This window comes from Anguilla anguilla, chromosome 11 (assembly GCF_013347855.1).
Source record: "Anguilla anguilla isolate fAngAng1 chromosome 11, fAngAng1.pri, whole genome shotgun sequence".
Classification (NCBI taxonomy): domain Eukaryota; kingdom Metazoa; phylum Chordata; class Actinopteri; order Anguilliformes; family Anguillidae; genus Anguilla; species Anguilla anguilla.
In genome coordinates, this window is record NC_049211.1 from 23,127,286 (window position 1) to 23,140,141 (window position 12,856).

A 12,856-nucleotide genomic window follows, 5' to 3' on the forward strand; every position below is an offset into this window, starting at 1 on the left:
AACATCACAACGTGCAAACGCATAAAGATAAAGATACAAGTGCAATCTAAGTGTTATATGGACATACAAGTGTAACATGAAAGTGCGACAGGAGCAAATCAGGATTCAAATGATAAGAGCAATCCTTGATTGAGAGTTGCCCACAACGTAGTGATAGTTAGTCCCGGTAGTCTGAAGAGATGCGTCTTCAGACCACGTACGGCGGAAGATGGGCAATATCTGAGCGGTTCATAGAGAAACAGGGAGTTAATTCCACCACTGGGGAGCTAGAGGGGATAACCTCCTTGGTTGGGCCGAGCGAGAACCATTGACCTGGATGGCAGGGAGTGCAAGTTGCCTTGCAGATTGGCATTTTTCTATGGAAGACCATTATGAATAAATTAACGAATACATTGATAATGAAAAATAAATAAGAAATTAAATCAATAATGAAGACCCCCCTGGTTTTTCCAAAGTAAATAAAACATAGACATAAAATAATTAACAGATATTTATTTCATTGCGTATGTAATTATTTCATTATCAATTTAGAATTTTGTCACATTTAGCCTTCAATAATTCGGTCTTCAAAATGTTTAATGTTTCTGGCAACCACACAAGAATTTACAGGAAGTGACGCTGAAAAGCATAAGCGCGCGGGAGTTCGATGATTTGTTTTTAGCTATAGTAACTTTAACCACTACAGTTCATTAACTTTAACTATTAACGCCTTAGACAATAGCCCGTCATTACAGCACTGAAATGTCACATGAACCAGATTTGCCTCAAGCTCTTGTTTCCCTTAAAGTAAGTACAGCATGAGCTAGTTACGATGTAACACATTTTAACGTTCACCAGGATACTAGCTAACCTGCTAACGAATTTAGCTAATTCAAGTTGGAGTTCCCTAGCTTGCTACAATACTACGTAACCAATTAACTGTTCTTATCAGTGTTTAACGGAGGGACAAGTGAATGTCGATATTTTCGTGGAAGAAGTGAATAATTACTGATAACCAGCAATCGTACAGTATGTATCTACCATCATTAGCTAGATTTGCTTATGTCAGTTGCTGAACCCATGTTTTAATTTTACGCTAACATCAAGTGATATTTTCCATTTTCATTTAGAATGTCGATAACTTGCTTCGATGTCCCATCTGCTTTGATTACCTGAACATTTCAATGATGGCTCAGCAGTGCTCTCACACATGTACGTAACGTTGCAAGCTCTCCCTGTTCTGTCTAGTTATCGAAACAGTAACGTGGGGTTGTTTGCGCTACCCAAGATTACAATTGTTTTTTTTTTAATTAATCATTTTGTTTTCTAAACAGTTTGTTCGTAATGCCGTCTAACATTAACTAATCAGGTGTGGTAGACTGTGAGTTACTTGAAACATAATCTAAATAAATATAAGTTAGCCATCCGCTGTCAAGCTATTTCAGTTATTTCTGCTCAAGTAGGCTACTACGGAAAAGTTAGTTTTATATTGGAATATTCGGATTTGCGGCTTCATTCAATACAGTAGACGTATGCATTTTGCCAGATACGTAGGGAGATGTTATAATCGGATAGCTAATTTAATGCTACCTAACACAATATTGTACCTGTCTAACTGAGGTTCATTCAACAACTGTGTCGTCTGCAGTTTGCTCCCTGTGTATTCGGAAATTCCTGTCCTACAAATCGCAGTGTCCTGTGTGTAATTTAGTAAGTATGTTTTCAACTCTCTTTGTTCCTGAATTTTGTTGATGGTACAGCACCACTGCACGACAGATTAAATGTATTGAGTACTAGCAACCAACTCAAGGTCTGTGCAGTTTTTCAGGAAGTACACTTTAAAATTGATGAGCCAGAACAACAAAAATAAGGCAATCTTGACTAAAGCTGTTTATTTGATTGAAATGCAGGTTTCAGTTTTATAATGTGCTTTAGTTAGTTGAGAAATAGCCTGCATCTTGGAGTCACGCATGATTGAGAAATTACAAGGTTGCCGAATTTTTAACGACAAGTAATTTTAATTGGTGGTCAGCTTCTTTGACAGGCAAGGGTGTACTGACGGCAGTTGTTCCCAAAATACCTATTTACAGGACAGGTTTAACATGCTGCACTTGTACCTCAAATGACAAAATGATTGCTTTTCCCTCGATATTGCATAGCCAGCAATCAACCTTTGATAGGGTGCTGTCTTAATTTAATTGAATTCAGTTGGAGTGGTGTGACATTGTGCAGTCAAGTGTTTTAGCTGGTTTATTCTGTATATCATCTCTTTGGTATTTGGTATGCAAGTACACATAAACCTGGTGGATATTCCTGGAATTTTTAATGCATGACAGCTTATACATCTGCCCTGTCTTCTTTTTCTTGTAAGAAAGTTGAGGATATGGCATCCCCAGAGATGAAATGTTGCTCTAAGTTATGTTACAGCAAATTATTTCTGGAAAGCTTAAAAATATTATTTACACATTAAATCTTTGAGCCAGTAAATGTTGATTTTGTTCTCCATGTGGGTGGTGGAATGGCCAATGATATATGACCAATGAAAATGTCTGTATTTTTTACATCATACATGTTTGTTCACATTTAAGGCTACTACAGAAACAGATTTAAAGAACAACAGGATTCTGGACGATATTGTTAAGAGCTTTCAAGCAACAAGGTACGGTATCATAAGGCACCATATGCTATTCTTGCTTGCTTCTGCCAGCCATCATAAATGGAATGACCTAGAAGTTATCACTGCTGTACAGGCTGCACAGGCTCATTTGTAGTATAGTATTACCTAATGTTTATTTAGTACTGATGTTTATTTGGTAATTTGTTGTGGTTAAATCTATTCTTACATGTATTTCCAAACACATTGGCAATAAATGTAATTTCTGACTTAAAGAACAGGAGTGTCATTATGGCTCCAGAGAAGGTTCATGTATGGAATGAAAAGTCATCATGTTTTATTACGTTGAATAGTTAATATTGTTTATTTTTTTGGTTGACTCCTATAGAAGGAATGAACTGATTTCAGTTGATGGACAAACAAAGACATGTAGGAGCAGCTTATATTTCTGCGAATTAGCAAAAATAGTAAATTACATTTCTTTCAGTGTTATTGTCTAGGTAGTGCACCTAACGCAGTGAAAAATGAGCTGAACAGTGAAATATTCAGTAACATAAACAAGGAGTATGATCGCCGAACAACAAAACCTGAATAGTGTAGCAAATTTGGTGCTCATTAGGCAATGGATCTAGTGACAGGCTTCTGACTTGCAGAACTGACTTGTTTATGAAAGGTACAATAGGGAAGCGTTCTATACAGCACAGAAGCGCAAAATAGTGTGAGGGAGCAATCTTTTGTAATGTGCATTTATTTCATAAAGAGAGGTGCCCCATTTATTCTGCCTGCTGTGAAACTCTGGTCCTGGCAGAGGTTTGTAGTTGAGACGCATGGGATCTGACTTTTCTTCCTTTTTGGACTCGAGCCTTGTTCCTTTGTAGTACCGGACATTGTGGTTTCATTGTCCTTCATGATATACAATTTGTTGTGCCCGATGATTCTGGATTGACATTGCATGGAGGACTTTGTGTGCCTCGTGCTCCTGTAATTTCCTGCAGTGGAAATATCAGACAGAAGTGTGGCATCAGTTCAGCGGTGAAGTGCTTCATCACAGAGCTGCAGACTGCTGTGATTTTGAAAGCATTCCCTCACTGTTTTCAGTTCCACACATTAGCTCAGAGAATTTTGCTCTGATTATAATGGCACGCATTTATTGTGCACACTTACCAAATGAGTTGGGTATTTCGTACTAAAGAAAGCAAACCCATTGGAATTCTGCATTAAAACTGTATTTTAATACTCGCACCAGGGTTCCAGTGAGCCATTAGTATCGCTTTTCATATGCAACACAATATGAAAATTTGGTTAAAAACAAAATCCAAGTCCAAATGTATCTATGTGTCCTTGACATCCTGAGTAGGACCAGTTGTTTTGGAGGCTTTAACACTGATTGTGAGCCTGTTGTACAAAATGACCGGGCAAGAAATTGTATCGAATGATTGCGTGGCAGTCTGGCCTTTTTACCACTTCCTGCTGCAGTCCCAGTGCTCATTGATATGGGCCGCCCGGTCGTTTAGTCTTCAGTGTGTTGACGCTTGTGTGTGTGGCAGCTGTCACCTCCCTGACCTCGCCCGCCTGCCAGGTCTAGGAGCAAGGACGGCCGGGATGCAATTAGAAGCCCCGCTTTAGGCCCGCTATCGACCTCCTCCTTTCGTCTGCTCGTCCCTAGATGATAGATGAGTGTGCCCTCTTTTACACCTTCTTCTGTTTCTAATCTAATATAGCTACTTTAACCTCTGCAGCGGTCTAAACCCATGATTATGCAAAGAGTGCATGTTCTTTTTGGATTCATTGCTTTTTTATATGCCCTTGTCCAGACCAATTTAAGTGGCTTTACATTTCTACATACTATCAACGTATACAGCAGTATGTTTTACCAAAGCAGTTTGTCTTTTATACAGGTGAGTCCTGTTTCTTTTACAAGGGAGTGATGGTCAGGTTGTTCAGGCCATGTACTAGCCCTAGTAGCATCCGACCTGAGGTGAACCTGCAAACTCTGAGATACAAGCCCAGTTCACTGCACTGCTTCCCTATTTTCTTTTGGGGATTCTTACATGTACTCTGTTGGGTGTACTGTGTTTCTGTGTATTTGAGCCTTGTAATATGGAAAGTTGTGCTAAATGAGTTTTGAGCAGTTTTGGCTGCTATTGTTTGGCATGTTGGAGTTTAGATTGGGGGGAAATAATGCAAGCCTGTGAATGAGGAAAAGCTAATATCCCTACATGGAAATGTATGGGGAACTGCACAGATGAAATTTATCATTTTTTAAATGCACTCCGCAGCAGAGGTTATGTAATGACATCCATCATCTGTCCATCTGTGACACATATCTGGAAAAACCATGAACGGATTGCCATGAAATTTCCCGTGTGCCTTCGTATTCCCCAGAGGAAGTGACCTTTTGATTTTGGTGTCCCCATGACCTTTCCTCTAGTGCCACCATCAGTCCAAACTTTCAGACGTTTGTTGTGCACATCCATGCGAGGGGAGATTACTGTGCCTTGTTTGACGTCTGTACTCTACTGAGTGCATTCTTTCTAGTTTTAATATTAAATTCAGTTTGACATCGGTTTTCATTTCCTTTTTTTATTCTTGTTTTGAGCTCTACAAACCTTGTATGGTCTTAAAGTTTTCTTATGATCTCAGCAATACCCCAGCGAGACATTTCTGAGATGTTGCATATGTGACTTGTAGCAGACCTTGGTATCTATTTGTAATTTCCCTTTTTCTCACGTCACTGAAAGGTGGATTGCCGTTTCTTCATGCGGCAGTGCCCGTTATGTCGACCATTAAGGTGTCTCATCTATCAGTGTTGGACACTGGATTGCGGTGTGAGACCATGTAATATGTTTCTGTTAGGCTGCAGTCCTCATCTGTTAGTGACAGGTTTGCTGTGATATTGTATAAACTTTTGAAATACTTGTCTGCTAATATTGATCTGCGATATGTTGGCATGTCAGGTAGTGGGCCTATTCTAAAATACAGCCATCAGTTTAGGAAGGCACTATTCAGATGTTATACTCAAACACACACTGGAAGATAAGCTTGCATGACTTGAGGGCTTCTGGAGATCATCCTGATTGGCCAGTGCCATCATACCTTTGCAACACCAGTCCTGGAGGGCTCTAGTGTCTGCAGCTGTCCTGGTTTCCTTTTTATTGATAGCCAATTTAAGCTTTGCAAATAAGGTGTTCCTAAAAATATTTATATAATAATAATAATTATAAAACAACTTTTTAGCCAATCAGTGACTTTAAGCATGTAAGTGATGAATCATCAAATGCCAGTAGACACTGCTGCCCCCCAGGACTGAAACCTACCCCCTTGTGCTTTGCATTGTGTAGTTGGTGCTGTTAAGTACCAAAATTGATTTGGATAAAGCCTTCTGTTGTTCTCTGCTAGAGCACAGAATAATACATCATCTAGGAAAATGGATTGAACTGCCATGTACTGTTTAAATCATTTTAGGCTACGGCATTCCCATGCTTTAGCAGAGAGCCATAAAATAGCTCTGACGTGGTAAGCATAATAAGCCTGTTCTGTCGGTAGGCAGTGAATCATTCTGCTGTCCAAATGATTAACTGTGAAATATGTGTTTTCCAGCTACAGTGATCTGCAGTGTGGACCTGTTGTTTTAATTGCTTGTAAGGTGATTCTCATTACACATAGCTGGACCTTTTCTGATGCATTTGCGATTTTCTTCAAATTGGTGTCCTTGTTGATTTAGCCAACATGCTACTGATTCTCATTAAACAATAAGACGACATTTAGCCTACGTTGTTTATATTCAGTTCACTTTCCAGCTTTCCAGCCAGTCATATGATGAGTTATGAGGCATGGGTGCATGGTTAACCTGTGTAAATGCACATATTAGCCTAATTCTCTTATGAATTTTTGTATTTTTCTCACCTATAACAATTGGCTGTAAATAAAACAGAACACAATTGTTACGTTTCATGTTTTAATTAGTGACTAAGTCTGAGTCTCTTCTGCTCTCTCAAAACATATTGGCAGAGGTGGACTTGCATCTTTACATATTCCTTCTGTTTATATTGGATTATTTAGGGCTTTCCTTTAACATGAGCTAATGTAACATTTCTGTAGTAGATCTGTCCATTTAAATAATCCCTGCTGCTTCTGTGAGTGTTTATTCTCTGCTCTGTCACCCTCCCTGTCATCTGTATGGTTGCCTTTGTTTATTCTCCTCTGTGTAAGCCTCAGCATCTGTCCTTGTCTGCCTGTCAATCTTTCCTTAACAACCCGTCTGTGACCGCAGTGTCCAGCTTATCGGGAAATCCACTTGGTGTTTTTCTTTCCATTTTTCCAGAACCGGGTAAATGGATGTGGAGCAAATCCACATTGCCTAATCTTTGTAGCTGTATAACAACCAGCCCTTAGGAGAGCAGAACAGCGGTGCCCTGGGCTCTAAATTTTAGAGTGCACACTTCAGAAGGAGATGCACTCTCCCTGATAGCAACATATTTAGGACCTGTCGTGCCAGTGCCACTCAGAGACTGCTGGAGACAGTCGTTATCTGTTTATTTCTGCAGACAATTGCATAGTTCAACTTCTTCCAGCGAAAATCTTCCAAGTTCAATGATTTTATTTTTGTACTTTTGAAACCTACTTTCCAAGGGTCCTTAAAACCATTAAATGTTTGATTTTGGATATAGAGCACCTGAATGTGCTTAATTTTCTTTTTGCAAATTTATTTTTTATGCTTTATGGCTGGCATTGGTGATATCCCAGTATTTGTATTCAAACAAATTTTGCATTGCAAATATTGGTGAAGCTCTGTCAGTGTGTGGAATAAGTAAAGGTTGCTTCACTGCATTTCAATGCTTCTGGGCGACAGAAAACTTTCTGCTCTCCACGGATATTCAGCTATTTTGTCAATCGGACACGTGGTTAGAGCCCTATGTTTTTGCAGTAGAATTGTTGTGCTACGGTACTACACTAAAATGTATTATTTGAGCATGAATTCACTGAAATCAAGGGTCTCTTGTTTAAATGGTTTAAGGTAATGCTATCAGTCTGTTGTACAGAAGGCAGAGCCAGCCTGCTGCACAGTTGCATCTGCTTTTCCCTTTAATGATATGTACCACATTTGTTTTTGTTTAAGGCAGCGGTTGTTGCAGTCACCACCCATGTCCCCAAAGCCCCCATCTTCCTCTGCAGCGAAGAGGGTGGCTCTGAAGAGAGAAGGCACGCTCCTCAGTCACTTCCTGCGAAAGGAGCCCTCGCGTGAGGACCCCAGACCGCCACCGGCCCGCGAGGTGGAGGGAACCGCCGCGGCGGATGAACCGCGCGCGATCGACAGCGGCGCGGAACTGCCGCCGCCGCCGCCGCCGGGGTCACCTGCCACCGGGTCTTCATGTTCGCGGCCTGACCCAAGTTCCCTCCCCGCATCGAAGGAAGGGAGCCCAGTGGTGAAAGGTGATCCTTCCCTCCCCGTACCCTGCTAGGACAGCGAATGAGCATTCGTGCGACGGAACACTTTGCTTACTTTGTGGAAATTCTTTTAGCTTAGTATGGGAAAATGGAAGGCAATTAGGGAGTGTTATTTTCCCCTAAAGGTATTTAAAACAACTTTTGGCTTATATTTTTAAAAATAGCAAATAGTGCAATAATAGTCCTTTTAAGGAAAAGAAAAAAACCAAAATATTTTGTTAATTTTCTTTATGTGGCGTAATTCATTACTGTCTCTATTTTCTTTCATAATATTTTCACGTTATCAACTTATTTATCTTTGGAGTTGATTTAATTTCTGTTTACACTGAATATGGCCAGCAAATTCATTTTCTGAACATCAGTAATGCTCACTGTGGAGAACACCTGTCCTGTCCAGCACCAGGATGGGACTGGCCTGGGTGCAGGCTTTTGTCCTAACCCTGCACTAAAACACCCGATTCACTTCCTTAACTTAACTTCCTTAACCTAAATTTGTTGAATTTTCGCACTGGGCTATGGAAACGATTTTAGGGGTTGCTATGACTACTGAAACCGTCTGTGCCGTTTGCTTTCAGTGGAGTGTCCCGTGTGCTTTGTGGGAATTTCCCAGCAGTTCATCAACAAGCACCTGGACGGCTGCCTGCGCAGGAATGAGAAAGAGGAGAGCCTGCGGAGGTACGGTACGGTTCGGCCGCGCCCGCCGGCGCTCGGCGAAACGCGCCGTTTGAAGCTTTCATGAGCCCTGTCGTTCGGGGACGCGGAGAGCAGCGGACCGTGACAGGCAGCCAGCGCCGGTCCGGCTCTGTCTGCGAGACACGGCGGGACGCGCTCCGTCGGCCTCCCGTGAGGAGCTCCGGTCCCGTCCCGCGCATTCCTGTCTGTGCCGTGGCAACTCGCCCAAAACGGGAAGGAGTGGTTTGCAATTTAAATTTTTGCCTGCCTGGACTAACAGTTCATTCCTGGGGCTGAAATCGGACTGCATGCAACGGGCAGGGCTTTATATTCTAGTTCAGAGCCTTCAGTTAGGATCTGTACTATATCGCGTGCAGACGTTTGTCTAGGTACTGTCTTAAGTAATGAAGAGGATGCTGAGGCTGTTGTTCTTCTTTAAATATATGATCTCAAGTGGGGTGCTGATGATGAGACCTATGTGACATGCCAACTAAGTCATGTCACAATCCTTGAACCTATGGATCATATACCTATTGAATACAACTGCACCCGTTTATGATCTAGACTGCAGCTTCAGAGAATAGCATGTGGCACTGTGTGGTTCCACTGTTGTTGCTCAGTCTAAGCCTGTGTGTCACCTTCACTCTTACCTAATTGGTCACAATTTTGGTTGTACGGTTGGTTACAGGCTTTGATTGGCCCTCTTCTTTCGTAGTGGCCCGCATAAGGTAACTTGCCGTTGCTAAATTAAAAACACCCACAAGCATCCATTTAGCTACCTACTAAATATTACTTGTGGAAAGTCACAGGCTTTAACATTACTCTCGATAAACAGTACTGCTCAATATTAAATTATTACTCCCTTTCTAACAGTGACAACCACTACCAACACAGGGTTAGGCCTAGCCAGCAGCAGCAATTAGACAGGAAACTGATGCCCTGTAATACGTGAAGCCACCTGGGATGTGTCAGAAGCATCACGCTGAGCTGTCGTTATGGCAGCAGAGGTGAGAGGTGTCCTGGATCTGACCCATCAGGCTAAAAGCATGTCTGTCCACACTGAAAATGGCCGAGTGCATTGGGCAGCTGCGTTGTGCTCTGCTAGGGGTGTCGCTTTTGCGTAGGATGCTGAGGCGAATCTGAATTGTGCCGATTCCCCCTTAAAGTGTGCTGCCAGATTGTCCTTTGCGCTGTCGTACCTAAGCGCTTCCCACAAGATGTGGCGTCAAGTGGTGCCATTTGCACAGAGTGGTTTGATCTTCTGTCCTTCCCTAGGCCTCCTGTGCCCTCCTGTGACTGGTTGTTTTGTGCAAGCAAATGCTTTCATTCAGATTCTGATTCCTCTTCTGCTTATGGGACAATCAGATATTTGTGGATCAGTATTGAATTTGAAGATGGGGTCTTTTAAATAAGAATACTTAGAGCGTACATGTAAGTCCAGCAAACCCAGTCATTGCAAGGACTCTGATACTTGCAGTGTTTTTGATTTTTCTTTTGTCCTGCCTTTTGCATTTTAGATTTTTTATTGTCTGACAAATGTAATATTTAAAAATGAGAAAGTATAAAAAATTAAATATGTAGCAAATACCAGGCAGTAAACTAATGTGTGCTCACTGGCTGGAGTGTCTAATGATTTGAAGTGCACTGAGAGGTGTTAAGACAAAGCTTTTGTTTTTGGAATCATTTTCTTGCATTTTTCTGAGAAATTGTGATTTGTGAAATTATGAAAAATGTAGATATCATGATGTTCAAGTGCAAAAAATGTATTTTGGTTTTTAGGAACATCTGTCTTCTGAAATCAGAGCCTTGTAGTCCTATCCATCGGCGAGTGTTATGTAAGATTTGTTTCTGCTTCAATTAAATGAAGATTGATGGAACAGTCCTTTTTTCATAGCTCTCTTGGGAAGAGGAAGCCTTTGGCCAAGGTAGTGTACTCCCTGCTGTCTCTGCAAGAGCTGAAGAGGAGACTGAAGGATTTCCAGCTCTCTACCCAGGGCCCCCGGGACCAGCTGGAAAGGAGGCACCAGGAGTTTGTGCACATGTACAATGCACAGTGTGACTCCCTGAATCCCAAATCAGGTGTGTGGCCCTTCATTACTGTGATGTCACGGGGGGGGGGGGGAGGGGGGTTGGGGGTTGGGGGATGGGGTTTGAGCTGGGCTGTGGGATAACAGTACAAAAGTTCTTGCTTATGTTACTGTTAGTTCCATATTTCAGCGTATGACAGTCTGGAGTCAGTATTTCACAGAAAATACATTCAATAAACAAAGTGGTCTCGGGTCAGACATTTTGTGTTTGTAGTTATGTTCCTCCTAAGAGTTTAATTTCCTGAAGTTCTCATTGGTCTGATGCTCTTTGGTGAATCCCTCTTGGGTACCAAGTGCTTCAGATCCGCCTCAATCACTGTCCACTTCAATTTATGGTACATCTACCATGTGTGATGCCCCTGGTCATGCCAAATGCGTTCCGCTGCCCTGTCCCAGACTGCGGAACGCTGGAGCGCTGAAATTAATTTAGTCCAAACCTCAAGGATATAATCTCTAGAGGAGCTTTCTGGCACACGGAACCTCAATCGATCCTCGTCCTTTATTTCCGTTCCCAGTCTCGGAGAAAATAAAATGCACGCATCTGCTCTTGCGCTTGAAGATCACAGGGGATTTCCTGCCTTTTTGTTTATTTAAGCTTTATTTTGCCGGGAAGGTCCCATTGGCTTAAACAGTCACTCAAGGGTGACCTGGCCAAGAGTGCAACAGCATATAAATACACGGACTAGGTTGTTAAATGACATAATTGCTGTATATTTGCTCACTGTTTAATATTTGCTTTCTGTAGCTTGCGGTGTTTATGGATATAGGTAACTGAGCAAAAACCTGTACACCCGCCTGCCCCCCCCCTACCCCCCCAAACCACTTATTCATTTCCACAGGGAATGATTAAAATCAGTGCTATTCCCCATCCATGTATGGGGAAGTGATTTAAAGTAAGAGGCAGGCATTTTAACACTCAGGGTCACAATTGATGTACTCTGAGATTTATAGGCGTTAGTGTTATAGACTCATGAAACTGTGTAGGGAAAGAACTTTACACCCAAAAGGGAAGCATATTGGATCAGTTGGTTACAAACTATCAATGGATAGTTAATGTAGGCCGTTTTTGTAAATCTTATTGATGTATTGTGATCCAGTTTAGTTTGTTGTACTTGTGGGTGTGCATGTAGGCCCTGCCCATTTTGACTTGGCATGGCAATCAGAAAAAACCTGCAGATGCAATGAACTCATTGCTTCGAGAGTGCAATAGCAGTGCATCATTCTGGGTTTAAACCTGCAGCCTGGTCTCCCAACTCAGGCCACGCTACAGTCCCTTTAATTGTGGTTGGTCCAGTGTAATTCCGTTTCAGAAGCTTTTTTTCCCGAGCTGTGATTAATACCACAGTGCAGTTCATCAGAAAAGCTGTCTGCTGGCTCTCTGGCATTTTATTTTATTTAACGTTTTTATGTCTGGTTTGATAATTTATCCCTTTCATCATTTCATTATTGTACCATTATGAAGTGTTTGTCTGAGTGTCTGTGGTGGTACTCTTTAGTATTTGCATAGTGAATGAAGTTATTTTCAGAGATCTCAGTGTAAGTGTGCGCTGGGGATGGCAATTTTAATTGAATTAAATTGTGTTGTTTCTCATACGTGTAATTTACAGCAGCATTTCATGTGCACAAAGGATGGTGTCATGCATACAAACACCACATCAGCACCAACATTTGAATGGATTTACTAAAAGTAAACTTTTAAAAGTCATTCATTAAAAAATTGAGGAGTTCTTGTGCACCTTTAGTATGATTTTGAGTGATTTTCTTCCCAAAACAGGATTGTAAATTTAGTCTCTGTGCGTTTTTAATTTTATTTATTTATTTATTTATTTATTTATTTTTAAATATACCTTGGCGAGGTCTAGGGCAGGCAATATAAATCGTGTTTGAGGTGGAGGAAATTGGCTCCTATCTGAAGATCATCATCCTGGAAATGAGCACTGAAGACGAGATTGGATCGAATACGCTGGCCCATAAAGCTTGTGTTCTCCTGAAGCAATCCATGATCTCTATTCTTGGACGATTTCGATGGTGGACCATCTAATAAAATTACTGTTGA

General features: G+C 41.4%; 1 protein-coding gene across 6 annotated transcripts in view; it reads left to right on the forward strand.

Moving 5' to 3' along the window:
• The first annotated feature begins 605 nt into the window (after window positions 1–605).
• The window catches only part of LOC118208106 (E3 ubiquitin-protein ligase RAD18-like), a 56,482-nt gene continuing 44,231 nt past the window's right edge, over window positions 606–12,856 (forward strand). For 3 of the 6 annotated variants that reach the window (XM_035382404.1, XM_035382405.1, XM_035382406.1), the window contains exons 1-7: window positions 606–786; window positions 1,110–1,191; window positions 1,628–1,689; window positions 2,568–2,638; window positions 7,713–8,026; window positions 8,617–8,716; window positions 10,608–10,792. In XM_035382404.1, coding sequence (XP_035238295.1) covers window positions 742–786; window positions 1,110–1,191; window positions 1,628–1,689; window positions 2,568–2,638; window positions 7,713–8,026; window positions 8,617–8,716; window positions 10,608–10,792 — 859 coding nt within the window. In that variant the 5' untranslated portion in view covers window positions 606–741. The remainder of the gene's footprint in view (window positions 787–1,109; window positions 1,192–1,627; window positions 1,690–2,567; window positions 2,639–7,712; window positions 8,027–8,616; window positions 8,717–10,607; window positions 10,793–12,856) is intronic. The other 3 variants (XM_035382408.1, XM_035382409.1, XM_035382407.1) reach the window with 3 other exon arrangements.